Source organism: Apis laboriosa, unplaced genomic scaffold (assembly GCF_014066325.1).
Source record: "Apis laboriosa isolate Shangri-la unplaced genomic scaffold, ASM1406632v1 scaffold14_cov150, whole genome shotgun sequence".
Lineage (NCBI taxonomy): Eukaryota > Metazoa > Arthropoda > Insecta > Hymenoptera > Apidae > Apis > Apis laboriosa.
The window spans coordinates 2,912,239-2,925,674 of NW_025221798.1; the positions used below are offsets into that span (position 1 = coordinate 2,912,239).

The 13,436-nt window shown below is 29.0% G+C and overlaps 2 protein-coding genes across 2 annotated transcripts; both read left to right on the forward strand.

The window, feature by feature from the left end:
- The first annotated feature begins 347 nt into the window (after positions 1-347).
- On the forward strand, positions 348-3,427 carry LOC122710623 (CCR4-NOT transcription complex subunit 10). Its single transcript, XM_043928588.1, has 10 exons — positions 348-875; positions 963-1,285; positions 1,372-1,478; positions 1,554-1,705; positions 1,792-1,991; positions 2,125-2,419; positions 2,501-2,848; positions 2,934-3,043; positions 3,158-3,236; positions 3,309-3,427. Exons 1-10 carry the CDS (start codon positions 467-469, stop codon positions 3,362-3,364), a joined length of 2,079 nt encoding a protein of 692 aa, XP_043784523.1. The 5' UTR covers positions 348-466; the 3' UTR covers positions 3,365-3,427.
- Positions 3,428-9,055: 5,628 nt separating this feature from the next.
- On the forward strand, positions 9,056-12,297 carry LOC122710586 (la-related protein 6). Its single transcript, XM_043928512.1, has 3 exons — positions 9,056-10,875; positions 11,027-11,351; positions 11,574-12,297. Exons 1-3 carry the CDS (start codon positions 10,117-10,119, stop codon positions 12,122-12,124), a joined length of 1,635 nt encoding a protein of 544 aa, XP_043784447.1. The 5' UTR covers positions 9,056-10,116; the 3' UTR covers positions 12,125-12,297.
- The last annotated feature ends 1,139 nt before the right edge of the window (positions 12,298-13,436 follow it).

Sequence of the window (13,436 nt, forward strand, 5' to 3'; positions counted from 1 at the left end):
TTAAAGTAAATATTTATATATATATTGACTAATTGACTTTACCAACTTTGATGATTATATTGAATATAATTCCTAAATTCAGCTTTAACTTATAGAGGGCATATCAAAACCTTTCTTGCACGATCGGTAAATCAAAACATAGGATACAAAATCTCATAAAATGGTAGGTTTATTCTGTACTTTGTTGTTGTTATTAAAGATTTAATTTTTAAATTTACTAGGATTAGATCAATAATTATTTTTAATTAAATGTTATTTTAATATTATTTATGTTTAATAAATTTAAATTAAACATTTTTTTTATAGAAGGATAGTTAGAATTTTCTAACTTTTTGATCAAAATTTAACCTCCATAAATGTCAAATATGAAAATATGAAAAATTATTTAGCTGTAATTGTTATATATAAATTTGTGAAATTCAGAAACTTTTAAAACATGGTAAATATTGCTGTGTAATAAATAAAAATGAGTGAAACATCTGAGCTACAGAATAAAGATATTGGTCCTGGAGTAATAACAGAACAAGAACGTGAATTGGCTCAAAATGCATTATCTGAATTTCAAAAAGGCTCATATGCTAATTGTTTATCATATTTAAATAAACTGGAAACTCTTAGGCCTAAAGATTTAAAAGTAATGCATAATAAAGTTGTAGTAGAATGTTATAAAAATGATTTAAAAAAAACAGAATTATTAAGAAAAAGCTTAAATGCAATATGTGGACAAATGTCTACAATTGATTCAACTGAAACCATAGATGATATTGAAAAATGTGTTATGAGGTATAATCAAGCAGTTTTATTATATCATTCAAAACAATATAATGCTGCACTTCAAATTATGAATAGATTATTTGCTTTCATAGAACCTATGGGTAAATAATATATTAATTATGAAAATTTTTATTAAAGCATAAATTAATATTAAATTTAATCTATTTATTATTATTTTTTTTTTTCAGAAGAATCATTAGCACACAAAGTATGCCTTCTTTTGATAGAATTACATATAATAACAGAACAACCAGATGCAGCATTATCTTTAATTAATTATATAGAAAGTCAACTTATATCTACAGATAATTCTAAAATCTCATCTGTTGACAAAGAAGGTATAATTAAATCTATAAAGGAACAGAAGGAGCCAAAAAAAGAAGTTGATACAGCTACAGATGCATTCAAATTAAAATTATTAAAATGCAAAGCTAGAATATACCTTATGATGCATCAGTTGAAATTATGTAAAAGGGAGTGGAAGACATTAGTTTCTTTGGGTACACCTGTAGTAAGATATTTTTAGATTTTATATTTTTAGATCTTATATTTTTATATTATAAGTCATATTTTGTATTTAATTTTGTTTAATTTCAGAATATATCAACTGTATTTTTAAAAGCTAATCTTGAATATTTAAGAGGGAATTACAAGAAAGCTATTAAATTATTAAATTCTATAACATCAGAAAATTTAGATTTTAAGTATGTTAGATTTATAATCATTGAAAAATTGTATTTTATAATAATAATTTATTTATTATATTTAAATTTTTTTAGAACTACTGGAGAATCTTCCGCTGTGTTATATTACAATAATATGGCATGTTTACATCTTGCTATGGGTAAACCAAATTTAGCATGTTTTTATTTAAGAAAAGCTTTACATGAAAATAAATGTGCTCTAGAAAGTGTACAAATGAAAGATAGTGGTAATTATAACTAATTTCTATTTTATAATTTTTTATATAAGAATATTGCAAATAATAATTGAAAAAGAAAAATTGTTTTTATATAGATCCTTTATCTTTGCAACCATTATGTACTCTTGGTGGGAATAAACATTATGAATTAATGTACAGTTTAGGTGTATCTTTATTGCATGCAGGACAAGCATCAGTAGCTTTTGATTGTTTTATGGATGCTTCACAAAAGCTTCATAATAATCCTAAATTATGGTTAAGAATTGCCGAATGTTGTATTTATTGTCATAAACCGGTAAATTAATAATAAATATATTATTACATGCTTATATTAATTAAATTGTAATAAAAAATTCAAGAAAAAATTAAATAATTTTTTTTTTAGAATTTTATTTATTATTCTAATATATTATTTCACTATTTTTCAGACAAATGAAATTGATTTTAATATTCCAAAACGAAGAAAGGATTTAGTACAAAAAGTTGTTGGTTCAGGAATTAATAGAAAAATTATTTTAGCTTCTTCTCTTTCCAAAGATATAAAATATCATCCTGAAGGTTTTCCTTCTGCTATACCACAATTAACATTGGAATTTGCATCTCTATGTTTAAAGAATGCATTATTTTTATTACCAAGTAATAATGAACTTAATGTACCAATTACAACAATTGCTCACAATCCACAAACAGTATCTTTATCATTAACAGCTGGTCATAATTTAGGTATTTAAACAATATTATATATATATAAAATAATCAAATTTACAGATATATAATATAATATTTGTATTAAAAATATTTTAGGCACTCAACATACTACTTTAATGTCTCAAACTATAGCTATTGAAGCATTAAATTTAAAAATTAGTGTTTTGGCTGCAAGTGCTTATGTATGTTTATGTCTTGGTGATTATGTTATTGCACTTGAACATGCTAAAGCATTATTACATATTAATAAATTACCTGGAGCATATAGAATGTTGGGAAATCTTTATGCAGCAGAAAGTTTGATATTAATGGATAAAATTAGTGAAGCCATTGAATATCTTAAACCAGAAAATATTCAAGACTTAAATACTTCTGTACTTATTCCTGAAATTCAAGATAAAGACAAAGAAAAATCTGATGAGGTTATTTCAAAACCTATAAAAAGTAAACATATTATTAAAATTATTTTATTTTATATAATTTTATAAATAATTATTATATAAAATTATTAATAATAATTTATTTATAGTGTGGTATCCGACAACGGTCCCTACGGGTATTGCTGTACTTCGTTACAATTTAGCTGTAGCCTATGCTATTCGTGGTGAACTTGATAAGTCTGGAGAAACTTTAAAACAGGTAATTAGAATTTATGGCTTTTATATGTATATATTTTCTATGTAGATCTACATATAAATTATTTTGATAATATATATATTTATCATTAATTGATGATTTTAATAAATATTTTAGGTTTGGATGTCAAAAGGTCCTGATTGTGATATTCCTATACATGTAATAATGTTAGCCTTATATATAGAATTACAATTAGGTAATAATAATATTTTTAATTATAAATAATATTAAGAAAAAATTTATTAATAATTTTATTTTTCTATAATAGGTCATGTAGATATTTCAAGGTCAATAATAAAACAACATTGTCCACAATATCGTTGATGGTAAATTTTATAATTGTACAAATTTTCTTTCTATACATGTAAATAAATGTATACCATATAAGAATTATAGATTTTTTAAATACAAATGTAAGTAATTAATATATGTATGATATATATATATATATATATATATATATATATATATATATCAAATTTTTATAGTCTTTATATATGAAACATTCATTATTTTTATTTTTATAAATTGTATAATGAATTGTTTAAATCATAAAATAATAATAATAATAATAATATGCGCATGTTATTAAATTAAGCTTTATCATATTAAAAATGATATGTCTTGTAACAATATATTAAAATGTTTTTATTAATATATTATAATATTATAATATTCTTATAATATAAAATTTTATATAATTTGATCTCTTAAATATTGATTATTTTTATTAATAACTTTTTTCGAAATTTATTTTTTATAATGAAATTTATATTTTACATTTATTTTATTATATTACTTTTATATTATAAATAATAAAATAATTAGAATTAGATAATATTTAAATACAATGAAGTTTTTGTTACTAATTTTAATTTTATCACTATAAGTACAAGAAATTGCCAGTAATGATTTCATCAATTATTACTGGAAGTATAGATGGTATCAGGGGCCTTTGGCCTGTAATATGGTCATGGCCGTCTAGGCGAATCACCTCAGGGCCTTATATTGGACCTTATTCTGCCTGACTCACATAGTTTCAGTGGTTCTCCGTTGTTACTTATCCCATGTATATTTTCTCTATTAGATATATATATATTATTTATAATAGACAATTACAATAAAACATGTTCGATCTTTTGTCAAAAATGATCCATTGCTTATCAATAATCACAATTGGACAATAAAAAAAAGAAAAAAAATAAATGATTTAATTGGATCGAAGAATAACAATCGCATCGAAGATTTATCAAAGAGGAAATTTCAATGCTTTTTCGATCGAAGAAGAACGGCAGAAAACCTATAATCATGTAGGTGCGATATGCAATACTTGCGTATCTCTATGCGACTTCCTCTTGTAAACGTAACATCAAAATGATTTCTTTGATTCAAATTGAAATTTCAAGCTATGCATTGTACATGTGCATTACATTTTTTAAAATTCTTCATTTTTTTTTTTTTACGATTATTGAAGCATATATATGATAGATCATTGAAACAAATAATACGATGCAAGATTAATCCGTATTAACTGTATAACATAATTATAATCGTTTCTCATAATTTCGTTTTTATATAAATATAAATATAAAATTAATTATTAAAAATAATGAATCAAATTTTCAGATAAAATTATACAACGATATATTGAAAAAAATATTCTTAAAATCTTAGATCTTTCTTCTGAAAAAAAGAATCGAGAATCGAGGAATAATTTGATAGTTGCTTATTTTTCGCGTTACACAAGGAAAGTACCATTTTAATCGGTATGCACAGTCTGGAAATCTGAACTGATCACGCGTGTCCATGGAGTCGAAGCGGACTTGATAAATTTAAAATAAAATTGATCCAACCATTTGGCGCGCTGCCCTGACCCAGTTCGAGTTCTGCTCCCGTCTCCAGTGAACAGAACAAGACGATGAACAACTAAGAATCGCCTCAAGGAATCGCCGCCCTCTGTGTCGGGAAATCGTCGCAAACGTTGGACAACATTGTAGGGTATATTGGATAACTGCGATTTTCCAGATTCTTCTATCTCGATCGATGTTTCTTGGAGCAGAAATAAAATGTCAAATTTTGATAAAATAACGCTTGGAAGCATAATTATAATATTTTTAAACGTTTTTTAATTTAATATTTTAATCAGTATAGTTGACTAACATTATAATTTTATGCATGGCAATGGAGTGCACATTGTTTGAGAAGTTTAATAATTATCTTTTTACAATAAATATATAAATAAGTAGATTCGTAGGTAATTGATTTTTATCGATCAAAAATATGTCAAAATAAGTCTATAAATCGATTAGAAGATTTAATTTTAATTTGGATCTGAAGTTAAATGAAACATTCCTTCACTAAATTAATATTTAGAATTCAACTATTTTCAATATCTTATTAAATATATTTATAAGCAAAATTATATACGATAATTCGTAATCTTAAATGTTTATTAACTTTCCTACAATAATAAGACATTCGAATGGAAAATCGTATTAGATGGATAATGTTAATCGATTTCTCAAGTATGGCAATAAATTACATCAAACGCATCAATAAAAGGAGATGACGATTACGTGAACAAGACGTATACTGAACTTTTCATGAACATTCATTTTACATCGAATAGTTTGAAGGCTAACAACGATGATATCCTATTACATTTATTTCTCTTTTGATCTTCAAAATGTATTATCTCTCATAGATTGTAAATAAAGATAACACGCAATGAAATTATTAAAGTAACTCAACTAAAAAATGAAGTGCTTCTAAGAAGATGAAAAATCCTATATGCAATATTACAAAATATTTTAATTCTATCTAATCTCGTATTTTCTTAATCCTCAATTATTTTTGCGTTCTCACTTAATTATAATCAAATTACTTTCGAAGAATTTATGAAATCCTAATGAAAGCTCGTCACGATTTTTTTTTTTTTTTTTTTTTTTTACTTTTTTTTTACTCGTGCACTTACTACGTCGTTTGAAAATATACAATCATTGATCATTCTTATAAAACGATGAATGACACGTTTTTAACGAAATACGAGGCCACTGTCGTGTTTCCTTTCAAGAATTTAAATCGAGAATTTTGGATCGCTTGTTATCTCGGTTATAAAAGTAGCGAGACGAAGAAGGACATACGTAAGAGAGAAAAGAGATCGTCTTAAGATCCTTCCTAGAGACCTCGGTAGATCGGCAATTACAAGTGTTCGCGTCCTGGTTTCTCTTCGAATCGATTAAATAATTAACCATGTATTGTGACAATTGTAAGTGAAATTTTGTTAACTTACTTAAAATTGAAAAATTTTAATAATATTTTCAAAATAATATTTTGAAACAATTATTATTTCTTTATCGATGTATTTCATAATAATTACGTAAGAGATGATTTTTTTTTTTTTTAATTTTATTCGATAGTTATATCATTTAACTCGAATTCGTATATAATAATTTATTATCGATAATTTATTTTTAAACGAATAAAAATAATGATATTATTGTAAATTAGATTCTACGAGCGATAAATATTTTATTTATTTACACCACTGTTGTTATTCGTTTCGTTCGCTTCGAAAGAAATAGAATGCTATTGACTGTCTATTTCCAGTTGACGATTGATCGAAATAGCATTCTCTCGTCGCAGCATTAAAAAATTAATTATTCATTTTCCATTTCGAACACTTGACGTGAATCTACTTAACACTATGTTTATTGTTAATCTTTAGATTTATAAAATACATATAAATATTTATTTCATTCACACAATTTATATTGTTTATGTTACATTATTTATGTGCACATTATATATATTTGAACGATATAATAATAATAATAATAATAAAAATTGTGAAAAGAACTGAATCCATAATATAAAAAGAAAATCATGGTAAATCTATGTTGTACTATTTTCATTGTATGTTTATCTCGTTAAAAACGTTCCCGGCAGGCTTCTACATTCTCCAGTTATGTTACTAGTGCTTTTAAAGGATTGTCTTTTGAAATATCCCCTCAGGGTTGAATATTTGAATCGCGCATTGGATGTTAATTGCAGCTGTTCATATTGCGAATTTGAATGAGTTTGATTGTAAAATTCTATTTTTTTTTTTTTTAAACTGGATACCCACTAATTTCTACTTAATTAAGTAATAATATAAATTTTTATAGTAGTAAGAAAGACAGCATATAAATTTGGAAGAATATTTAAATTATTTAAAATGTTAAAATTTTATAGTGAAATTCCATTTTCTTTTTTAACTGGATATTTATTAATTTTATTTATTTAAGAATAATAATTGTAAATATGTGTCGTAATTTTTATAGTAGCAAGAAAGAACGTATAAATTTGAAAGTAACACCTGGAAGAATATTTGTATAATTGAGAACAATTGATTAGATTATTAAGTGTTAGATGAAAATATAATCAAGTAGCGGAGAGTAAGAATATTTAAGAAAATACATTATATTACAATAATAAAACGTGAAACATAATTGGATAATATAATTTTACATACATATTTTTCTTATAATTACGTAAAAGAACGTAATTATCATCAAATATAAATTGGTGAATAACGATTTCAAAGAACGTTGCATAAATAATCTACGGTTCTGAAAGGTTTGGACCGACAACTTACGTAATAAAGAAGCCATACCTAAGAGGGTTATATGATACAGCTCTAAATACTTTTACGTAAATCTTAATTGAATTTTTCGAAAAGATTAGATTGCGTTTTAATTTAGAAATATAAAAATAATATAATTATTTTCATATCATTCCTAATTTATGTAATTTATAATTGAAATAATTGAAAAGAATGTTAAACCATAATAAAATATAAGAAAAACTTGTATACTTACAATAATTATACTTACAATAATATATATAATTGGTTCAAAGAACTATTAATTAGATTCTAACGTGATTCATCAATGTCAATCGCCAAAGATTAATCAAAGATACGTATAAATGACAAATTCTGTTAATCGATTAATTACAATCGATTTACACTTTTATTTCTTCTTTTTAAAAAACCTTATATAATATGAATAACAAATAAGAAAATAAACGTTCCTCTTGATGAAAATAAATAAATAAAAATATCGTAAATAAGAAAATCGAAACACCGATGATGATAAAATTTAAACTTTCGTTCTTAAGCGTAGGAATTAATTCTGGACGTGGTCAAGTATTTCGTGCGACAGGTGGCGTACGAAATAGGCGAAGAGGCAAGATGGCGAAGATGTAGAGTGAACCCTTTCGACTCGACAACGATAACCTGCGTATATCTTTGTCCTTCCTCGGCACAGGTATGGCCATACATGGTACCAGCCGCACTTGACCTATATCTTATTATGCTGGCAGCGTCCGGATGCAATGCGAAACGCGTTTGTGAATAAGCCCGCCGGGTCTCTTCTCGAGGTTACCGAGGTTCACCACCACCATAAAGAAGTCCTTCCTTCCTGTAACAGCCGCCTCGACATCCTCCGGCTTCCGTGACAGACGCGGACAAGGTAGTCCAAGAGTGGTCGAAGAGTTCGCGTCGCTCTTTCTACTTTTTTCCTTTTTATCTTTCTTTTTCTTTTTCTTTTTTTTTTTTTTTTTCGTAACAAAGTTGACCGGATTTGTAATAAGTTTGGATGAAAATCCTTGCTATTCGTTTACTTACTTTTTGGAAAATATCAAGGAGTACATGCTAGCGCCATGGTGAGTAAATTAAGGAAAATATAATTTTATAATTCGTCCGATTATACTTGGATGATTTTTCTTTCTTGATATCTTTCTTCTTTTTTCATTCTCTCTTTCTTTTTAAGTTTATGGTTGAAAAGTAGCTATATTTATTATATATTTAAAGAAGTTTTATATATATATAATCTTAGACGTAATTCTTACGTATTACATTATGTATCAAGTACTGTAGGCCTTGAATAAAAGATAATAACTTTTTTCTTTTTTTTTTAAATACATTCCTCGTTCTCTCTTCTATGCGAAACATTACAACCTTGAATGAAGAGCCATATATTTTACTTTTTCTCCGGGAATAGTGTAAAATCCTATTTAAATGCGAAGTAAACATCCGCGTAAAAGAATAAAAAGAAAGAAAAAAAAAAACTATCGTCGATCAATTCACGATGATTATTTCAAAATTGATCGCGGAAAAGGAGAAAAGATAAACAAGTTCGAGATGAAAAAAGGAAACCCTATCCTATCTTTTTACATTTTCATTTCTTTCCCGAGATCTCGGCTAATGATTACCATCTTTCCCCCGATACCTCATTCTTGACCGGTATTTAGGAAGGTCACGACCTCAGGGTAGGTTTGTCACGAGAGTAGGTTTATTCACGCATGCGCGACCCGCGGGCGAAAGTATTTAAAGAGGTGGACGCGCCTTCGGGAAGGCCACTCTTCCCCGAACTGTCACGAATCGCGCAAGTCCCCCACTTTCCTCCCCTTCCGAGACAGAATCGCACGCGTTCCCAACGAGAGCGGGGAAAATCACCTCTTTCGGCTCTATTTTTTTTTTCCCTCTCCCCCTTCCCCTTTTTCGTCCCTTTAACACCGCGATAGTTGCCCCCTCCTTCTTTCGAACCTCCACATTCGTCCTCCACGTTTTCCCTCTCCAAGAATCGGTCGACGTGCCATCGTTACGTTTAATAGATCTGCTGGCCTGTCTTCGCAGATTCAATTTCGTATCGGCAAACGTGACAGGAAGGAAGAGATCAACCATCATCGTTCGGCCAAACGAATTATTCTTGGGGGAGAGAAAGAGAGAGAGAGAGAGAGAGAAAGAGATATGAAAAAATTCGATTCTCTGATCTGATTCGATCGCCTTCGGTTCAATCGACTTCCAAGTGTTATATTATAAGGGATTAAATATTTTCAAGCAAATTCGATTTTGTTATGGAACAGGTGATGTTCGTTTGATTATTGGGAAGATATATTGAATATATTAAGAGAGGATTGAGAAGAGATTAAAGAAAATATTTGTCGAGTGACAATACGGTTTCTCTGATGGATTAATTTGGAAAGATATTTGTTTATATATACATATATTTGAAAACGAAACGAATTCAAAGATGGAAGAGGTGGATATACAACAGGAATCAAGAGATCAAGTAGGGAACTTGATCTTTTCTCCGCCACCGATGAAAAAATCTGACACGAGGGACAGTATTTCCTCTGTGGACAGTGACGTGAGCCTTTCCTTCGATCGAAGAGGTTCGAAGGGAGAAGAGGCTGATCTATCAGACAGTGGAAGTTCCGACAATGAGAAGAAAATGAAAGATACATCGTTGTTGCAACGAAAGAATAGTGATCCAGATTCTGGAGCAGATTCGTTGGAAGAGGCGAGCTTTAAAGATTCGAAGAGCGAAGAAATATCGGAAGTAAGTATAGGTACCCAAGCGGACGATTTCGTTCCTCCGACCGATGAATTGGCCGAGAAGATTTGTGCCCAGGTAGAGTTCTATTTCTCCGACGAGAATATCGTGAAAGACGCTTTCCTGCTGAAACACGTGAAAAGGAACAAAGAAGGATACGTGTCACTGAAGCTTATATCGAGTTTTAAAAGGGTGAAACATTTAAGCAGAGATTGGAGAGTCGTAGGCGCTGCTCTGGCGAAATCGAGGAAGCTTCAAGTGAATCCGCAGGGTAGCAAGTTACGTAGAGTCGATCCTTTGCCTCCTTTCGATCAAACTACACCGTCGAGAACGATCCTAGCCGCGAGACTTCCAGTGGAGAAATTGTCGGTTGAATCTGTCGCTGAAATCTTCAGGCCGTGCGGAGAGATTGCTCTTATCAGGGTACTTCGACCTGGCCATCCTGCACCAGCCGAGGTAGCACCTCTTTATCTTTATCTTTTCCACGATATCTACGAAATTTTTACGTTTGAAACGAGAGACAATGATTATGAATAATAAAATCGCGTAAAAACTTACCTCTGCATCGGGAGAGCATTGATGTAGGTAATTTCGTTGTAATTGTCAGGTGCGTCAAGCAATCGCTAAGAGGCCAGAGTTGGCATCGAGCGAGGAGTGCGCCATGGTCGAGTTCACGGATTCAGCGTCCGCTCGTACCGCCTTACAAATGATCTTGGGCGATGCCAAGGTGTTCGAACTGCAACAATCCAGTGACAAAAAAAGGAAACAGCAACCAGCGAAGAAAAGTGCCCTTACGAGGTTGACCAAAGAGGAAGTTTACAACTCCTCGAGTTGCGCTAGCGGATCTGAACCAGAAGATGGAAGAGTCAGACACAAGAAGCCTATTCATGGTTATCCAATGTATCACGCTTATCCTGCCCATCCATTCCAAGGTATTCTACGAAACAATGTCTAATATTAATTATTTCCATTTGTTTCTTTAATCGTTCGTAAGATTTTTATAAAACATTTGTTACAAAACAGTTCGAATTAGAGCATGAAATAATGTTTTGTATCACATTCTTCGATAAGAATATATATATATAAAAGAAAAAAATACAATTATCAAAATCTATTTCGTTTTTTAAACTTCATATCGGCTATTGTTGTTACAGGACCTCCATCACCAGATGCATGGTTATCTCGTCGATTGTCCGCTTGTTCGATCTCGGGCTCAGAGAATGGTTTTATTCTTCGTCGTTTGTCTTCTTGTTCTGGTTCCGGTTCAGAGGTAGGAAGTTTCGGCAGACGTTATTCTGCTTGCTCTTCCGGCTCTGAGACCGGTTACTGTCATCCAGTTTTCCCGCCAAATTACTATTATCAAGAGAATCGACGTTTTTCTTGCTGCTCGAGTTCCGGTTCCGAATGCAGTAGTGCTTGTTATCATTCTAGTCGCCGTGGGTCTGCGGATTACAGCCCATTTTTGAGAAGATTATCTGCTTGCAGCCGAGATTCTACTTTCGACTCAAGTTCCAGAAGATTGTCTCTATGCTCGTCTGGTTCTGAGCAGGGAGGTTATTGTCGACCGAGGAGCAATAGTGGTATAGCGTTGACACATTTACCAGAAAACGTGACGAGAATGCCATCTGGACCTGATGGAACGCGTGGATTTGGCCGACCTATGAAAATGAATATTATGTCACCAACTATGGAACCTACTTGTTAGAAATATCAATTACTTTTAAGAATATTTTTCATCATGAATAGACTGGTTATGTTTATCGATTTCTCTGTTCTGTTTGTTGAATGGTCAATTCTCTGTTATTCCAAATAGATTAAAAAAGAAGAAACAAAAAAAAAAAAAAAAAAGAAGAATAATTTTAAAGATTTACACATTTATACGAAAGATTTTTGGAGAATAATCGATACATTTGCTCGAAAGATAATATACCGAATTATTATACTTAATAGTAGTAAGTGTAATTATTGATTCGGTATACTTGGCTTTAGAAATTGTATATATGCTATTTTAATAACTTTGTTACAAAAGTAATCGTTTAAAGCAAATTAAATTTTATACAACAATAATTATTCTTCTTAGAAATATTATACTTTTTGGAATTTTTATTTTTATTTAATTTTTCGAAATAATTTTGAAAATGTTTAATATTTTGGCTATACATAATCGCCGAAAATGAATATATTTAAAAGGATACTTATAGGATCTTATTTATCTATTTTAATTATATAATATTTAATACGCGATTTATGCATAGAAAAAAATGTAAATAATAATATTGTAATAATAATAGTAATAATGAATGATGTAAGCGTCGAATTTATCCTAAATATATAAACAGTGGTTTATAAAAAGGTTCGATGATGAGGTTCTGTGATATTATGAATAATGTACAGACTTCGAAGTAGAACATATCTATGTTAAACAGATTATACATTCGTGATACTCGACCAGCAATACCAGCATTTGAATATTTTAAGATAATATAAAAATATTCGTTATAAATAATAATAATCAATGGATAAATATTTGCAAAAGATGTATTGATACAATAATTTTCCAAATCTATCAATATTATATTATATTTTGAATAATTCTATTAAATGTTATTTAAATTACATCTGTATAAATAAATTGATGATTATTTTATGTGTTTTTATTTTATATTTTTAAAAAATTTTTTAAAAAATTTTATATTTTTAAAAAATATTGATTATAAATATATTAAATATATGTTTTTATAATCTATATCTACATCTAAGATACAATGTAATTTTTAAAGAGAAATGATAAAAGTATATTTAATTCATATCATCTCTCTCGCCCCACTTCATTTATGATCACGCGCAAGGAAAGCAAATAATGGGAGAAGGATAGAAATAAGATTGAAGAATTGACTATTAATGCCATCTTTCGAATGTTAAAAACATTTTTTGAATAAGATAAAATGAGAATTGAGAATTAACGCCATCTCGTGTTTGGATCATTGAAGCTTCGATTTATTATTAGCATAGCAGAA